Source organism: Sprattus sprattus (assembly GCF_963457725.1).
Source record: "Sprattus sprattus genome assembly, chromosome: 9".
Classification (NCBI taxonomy): domain Eukaryota; kingdom Metazoa; phylum Chordata; class Actinopteri; order Clupeiformes; family Clupeidae; genus Sprattus; species Sprattus sprattus.
In genome coordinates, this window is record NC_137928.1 from 30,521,685 (window position 1) to 30,528,337 (window position 6,653).

The window sequence follows — 6,653 nt, forward strand, 5'->3', positions numbered from 1 at the left end:
CACTCCCTTTCACTCATTTACACCCATTCACACATTCACACACCTATTCACTCATGCACACACCCATTCACTCATTCACACACCTATTCCCTCATTCACACACCCATTCACTCATTTACACACCTATTCACACACCTATTCACACACCTATTCACACATTCACACACCCATTCACTCATTCACACACCCATTCACACACCTATTCACACATTCACACACCCATTCACTCATACACACACCCATTCACTCATTCACACACCCATTCACACATTCACACACCTATTCACTCATGCACACACCCATTCACTCATTCACACACCTATTCCCTCATTCACACACCCATTCACACACCTATTCACACATTCACACACATATTCACACATTCACACACCCATTCACTCATACAAACACCCATTCACTCATTCACACACCCATTCACACATTCACACACCTATTCACTCATGCACACACCCATTCACTCATTCACACACCTATTCCCTCATTCACACACCCAATCTCTCTTTCACACACCCATTCACACATACACACACCCATTCACTCATACACACACCCATTCACTCATTCACACACCCATTCACACACCTATTCACACATTCACACACCCATTCACACCCATTCACACACCCATTCACTCATGCACACACCCATTCACTCATTCACACACCCATTCACTCATTCACACACCCATTCACTCATTCACACACCCATTCACTCATTCACACACCCATTCACTCATTTACACACCCATTCACTTATTCACACACCCATTCACTCATTCACACACCCATTCACTCATTCACACACCCATTCACTCATTCACACTCCCTTTCACTCATTTACACCTTTTTACACATTCACACACCCATTCACTCATTCACACACCCATTCACACATTCACACACCTATTCACTCATTCACACACCCATTCACTCATTCACACACCTATTCCCTCATTCACACACCCAATCTCTTATTCACACACCCATTCACTCATTCACACAACCATTCACTTATTCACACACCCATTCACTCATTCACACAACCATTCACTTATTCACACACATTTTCACTCATTCACACACCTATTCACACATTCACACACTCTACCACAGGACCTCCAACAATCCTATGGTATTACACCTCAGCAAACACTGGCAGCAGCACCTTTCACTTAAGCGAAGATACGGCCGGTTTTGTCATTTTTAAGAAAGATCCATTTTCAGTTAAATTACTTAATTCATCCATTGGTAAATAAATAAATATCTCTAGCTCTCTTTCTGATCATTCAACTGTCTGTCTTGCTATGAGGCACTCATTCATTTCCATTGGGACTATCATCTTTCTTATTTGAAATGCTACTCAGATGTCTCTTGCTGTCCGTCAGGTGTGGTGAAGAGCGCTGTTGTGAGTTGAATGTGTAAAACTCCACTGTTACTGTGCTGTGGTGATGTGTGGAACTCCACTGTTACTGTGCTGTGGTGATGCTGCTACGGGCACAGAGCCTTGCCAGTGCCTGAGTGAGCCACTGATGAGTGTGTTTCATCTTGGCAGAGAGCCATGACTCCCTCTGTGAAGTTTGGCTGTTCATAAATATAGACTGTCATGCACCCCAAGAAGATGATTAGTGTGTTCTCTAAAAAATGTGTCAAGTGGAAGCGTTTCTAAGCCATAGCATCTGCCCTCCATGTTCTACATGCCCTCATCTCTTCCTGTGCCTGCTGTGGTACCAATAGTAGGGATTGCCATTGGGTCAGGGCAGTTGGTCATGCTACTGTACGTACATATTACAGATAGGGTCGGAAAAAGAGACATTGTTTTCACACATAAACGTTGTAAATTGTGAGTGTGTGTGTCTTGGGGGCGGGTTTTTTTTTGTGTATGAATGATGAATTCTGGGTTTCCTTCCATCACCTTGATCTCTATGGAATTCATTTAAGATTTGCTTTGTCACTTAATTTAACATTCATCTGCATTCTTCTATCCTCTCTTTTTCACAGTCAGAACCTGATGACATGGAAATATAGAAATAAACATGGAAATTGTGGATTTGACACATGCTAGGAGAAACTACATTTGTATGATCTTGAATGCTAATAAAGTTAACCTTATTTAAACTAATTATTCATAATTCTTCCAGTCCAAAAGATGATGACAAGGACACTGCCCAGAGTTTTAACATCTGACTAATTCACTGGCTGCTGCAGATTACGTTAAGGCTTTAGTCATCAATATACATGTGAGATTAGAGTCCTCCTTTACTGAAAGAGCTCCACTACTGTCATTTGCTTTAGGATGGTGGAAGAGAGCCGACCCACACCAGCGTCTCCCAGCCCTGGGTCTGCCGCTGTGTCCCCTGCAGCATCAGGACCCGCGGCTGCAGAGAGTGCCCTCCAGTGGCACTTCCTGCAGCTGGACGTGGACGGTGACGGGGTGCTGAGTGAACGAGAGGCCCGTCCTCTACGCCAGTTCCTGCGCAGGACACTGAAACCAAGACGCTGTGCCAAGAAGTTCGCCCAGTACTGCGACCAGGACAGAGACAGAGCGGTCAGCCTGGGGGAGCTCAACACGTGCCTCGGCCTGTGAAGGGAGGACATGAGAGGTGAGTGAGGGATGAATTAAAGCTGATGGGTGGGGTAAGAGTGGATCATTGAAGGGAGGACAGGAGAGGTGAGTGAGGGATGAATTAAAGCTGATGGGTGGGGTAAGAGTGGATCATTGAAGGGAGGACAGAAAAGGTGAGTGAGGGATGAATTAAAGCTGATGGGTGGGGTAAGAGTGGATCATTGAAGGGAGGACAGGAGAGGTGAGTGAGGGATGAATTAAAGCTGATGGGTGGGGTAAGAGTGGATCATTGAAGGGAGGACAGGAGAGGTGAGTGAGGGATGACTTACAGTTTTTCTCAATCGCTTTGGCGAATTTTTCCATTCACTGTTTACTTTTTCAAAACATCTCACACACAGCCCTTAACTGAAGCTGAAATGACCAAAACACTATATTATGTTTGCAGAATGACACTACCTTCTCAAAACCAAACAATTCCTTCAAAACCTACAATTTGTGCTCAATTGAAAATGTATGTTTTCTCATTTATTTAACAATGGATAGCAAAACTCAAAATACAGCTTTCAATATCAACCTATGAAAGCATCACTTCAACTTTTGTGCAACACCCTCCCAGTATTGACTATTTTACCACTGACAACGTACTACAATTTGGGTTTTGTACTGAGCACTCTTGCTTAAGGAATATACTGCCAGAAAGTATTCGAAACCTGAACATTTGTATACAGTAACATTTTGTAGTTCTGTTTTTGTATTGCTAAACACTATATTATATATTCTAAACAAGGACCTGTCAACACCATTGATTACGTAACATTTGTTCTACTTTGCACAAAATGGCAAAGATTCTGACACAAAATGTTTACAGTATTGCAGTCCTTTTTCCACATTACATGTATATTCTGTATGTCAAAATGATAGGTTTCAATATACAGTGAAAAGGTCAACTCTGTTCTGCAGTGAACAATCTCCCCCTGCCACCAGTTTGGGCCAGTGTGTTGATTCTGTAAAAATAGTGCAATAGGCTGTAAATACTGTAAATTTACGTAAAGTAATCAGAATTCGACCGTATATGTTGTAAATAACTTTAGTGAAACTACAGTATACATTGTATTGTGACAACATACTTTACAAAAGTATAGAAATTGTTGTTGCCAAGATTGCAAATACAGTGAAACACAATACATTATATTGACTGTGAAGGCCAGCAAAGTGTCATTGTCATTGCTGAACGTACAAACATTGATACCACAGTATGACAGCTCAGGGTTGAAAGAACCCTTTGGCCAGCCTCTCTCATGGTGGTCATGATTCAATATAGATCAATGACTCTTGCCCTAATTTAATTTGAGCATCTTACACGAATGCCACATCCCCTGACAGGGGCCCCTCTACCTCTACCACAACCTCTTCCTTGTCCTAATCCTGGTGGCCAATCGATACATGCTTACTGTAGTATCAACTTCAATCTATTGACCCTTTTTTAGAGGTTGAGAACTGCTTGATTAGTTTTGCACAGAGAGTTCACACAGGTGCTGACGATATTTAGAATATAGAGAGCAGTGCCAGGCCTACTAAGTGTCTAAGTGTACTAAGTGTCTGCAATGTGTTGACACTGTTATTCAATTAGGTTTTGTGTCTTTCTCTGAGAAGTGTGTAAACTCTTTTGAAAAGTGTGTTAAAACTCAAAGAAATTTGTGTGAAAGCAATGAGAAATGGTTAACCCATTCGCCAGAGAAGACTCTTGCTGTGCAAGGAAGATGTGGGCATTAGATGAAGTTGACCCATGATTCGCTAAATGCCTGAAAACGATTGGGAAAAACTGTAAAGCTGATGGGTGGAGTAAGAGTGGATCATTGAAGGGAGGAAGATAGAGTTTGGGCTGAGGTTTGTGTGGGGTCCGTGATGCTTGATATGTGTTCAAATGAAACAGAACATCCACTGCTGTCTCTTAACCTACCTTCTTTGATTCTTAAATGCATACTGAATAGCACTGATCTATGTGAACACATAAACAAGACTGTTTTAAGAACAGAGTGATACACCTCACACAGCTGATTGGTTGATTGACTCACATGACACAAGGCTGCTGTTAAATTGAATTGGCTTTAGATTTGAACTGACGGTTAGGCTTACTACCTAACAATAAATGATTGGGATCCCATGATTACATCAAACACTTTGGATGAGGTACAGGCAGGCTTAATAGTGGATTAAAGGTTATGTTGCATGTGAGTGTGTGACCTTGAACATTTAGTCCATTTTGTGAGTTAATGTGAGCTGTCGGCTGGAGCTAATGTTGAGTGGTATAAGAGGTGCTGATCTGTCTGGAAGCCTGAGGAACAGAGAGCATGTGTTCTCACCTCTCAAAGCACCTCTTACACACATCCACACAGGCCACAAACCCCCAGTACCAGTGCTTTCAAACTGTGTCTGTCTCTCTCTCTCTCTCTCTCTCTCTCTCTCTCTCTCTCTCTCTCTCTCTCTCTCTGTCTCGCTCTCTTTCTCTCTTTCACTCTCTCTCTCTCTCTCACTAACACACACACACACATGCTCTCTTTACCCATCTCTATTTTTTACTCTCAGTCTGTCTCTCCTTGTATTTTTGTTTCCTTCACTTGCCTTTTTCCTCACATGCTCCCTCTCACACTTGCTCTCTCATGGCTGCTCACCCTCGTCTCCATCCAAGCGTGTGGGCAGAGTTGAGAGGGAGACGAGAGCTAAAAGAGGCTCTTGTTCCTTCAGCAGGTTCGCTCGCGCGAGCTGGCACACTTGGGAGCTGCTTTTCTTGGCCAGGTGACAGACTTATTAAAATACAGCTGCGTGTTTATTTACATTCAAGTTTCAAAATAAACCCAGAGCAGAATTGCCACCCTGTCAGCGATCAGTGCCCTCCCCCCCCCCCTCCCCACTCCTGGCTCTAATGACTCAGTCTGGCCCATGAGTGCATCTGACAGGACTGCAGGATGGAGGGGGGCGAGGGGGGGGGGGGGGGTGGGCAGTCTGGACAGTGTGGGGTAATGAAGAAACCCAAACACAGGCAGTCAGAGAGGGGAGCAGAGCAGAGCCAGAGGCTAGCCAAAGGGCAGGCAGCCAATGATGTGCAGTTATGAAACTGTGTGGAGTATATCAGTTGCACAGTGAAAACAATTGGGTTTACACATATATGTCCTTTGTTGCTTTTCCCCCATCCATTCCCTCTTTCTTTCTTTCTTAGCTTTCTCCTAGTCTGTCTGTCTCTCTGTCTGTCTGTCTGTCTGTCTGTCATCTATACAGCCTCCCGTCTTCAAAAGTATCATCATTCAGCCAGGACCATATTGCCCAGCTTTAACAAGGAGGAGGTTTTATTATGTTATATTAACATTGTTGTCACAAAAGTATTTGTTTTTATTGAATATGCTTTTCTAAATAACAATGCCTTTTATCTGATAATGGCTCTATGGCAGCAGAGATGTTTGTCAGAACCAGTACTCTTGAAAGCCATTGATTTTCGATGCTCTGACTTTGTATGATTCCAATAGTTTTCTGTTATAATGTTGTTGTTATTGAATCTACTTATTAATTATCAATACTACGTTCATATGTGTTTTGCTGTATTCAGAAACGTTATTGTAATTTGGAGTCCTATGTTAAATAAAATAAGATACAGCCTGAATAAAGCCCTCACACTCCTTAGTCTCCCAAGTGCTTTTCTGAAATTCCACAGTGGCATATCAGTGTTCCATCAATGTTTTGAGAAAATGATTCCTGAAGCAAATGTCTAAAAAGTCTCACATACCGAGATTCTGAGTTGAAGTTCTGTCTAAAGTGAATACCTGGTTTCACTCTTCTTGTCTGATGTGCCTCAGTGTGCCGGGTGACACTGGGGTGCACTCTGAGTTCACGCCCCTGTGACCAGGAACCATCCCTCTTTCAAGTCCCCTGTCAGCATCCAGCTCATGAGGTTTCTAGAACAGATGGCCCCCTCATGGAAGTCACTCTTTGAAAGCCATTTTGTGCTCTGTCTGTGCTCACCCTTGTGTATTGATCTGCACTGTGCATTCAAGTGCATTTTACTGTCCCTGCCCAAA

General features: G+C 43.0%; 1 protein-coding gene across 1 annotated transcript in view; it reads left to right on the forward strand.

The window, feature by feature from the left end:
* The window catches only part of LOC308370448 (SPARC-related modular calcium-binding protein 1-like), a gene marked incomplete at its 5' end in the record, with an annotated part of 15,147 nt that extends 9,298 nt beyond the window's left edge, over nt 1–5,849 (forward strand). The window contains 2 exons of the mRNA XM_080845097.1: nt 2,313–2,620; nt 5,801–5,849. Coding sequence (XP_080701223.1) covers nt 2,313–2,604 — 292 coding nt within the window. The 3' untranslated portion in view covers nt 2,605–2,620; nt 5,801–5,849. The remainder of the gene's footprint in view (nt 1–2,312; nt 2,621–5,800) is intronic.
* Between the last annotated feature and the right edge of the window lie 804 nt (nt 5,850–6,653).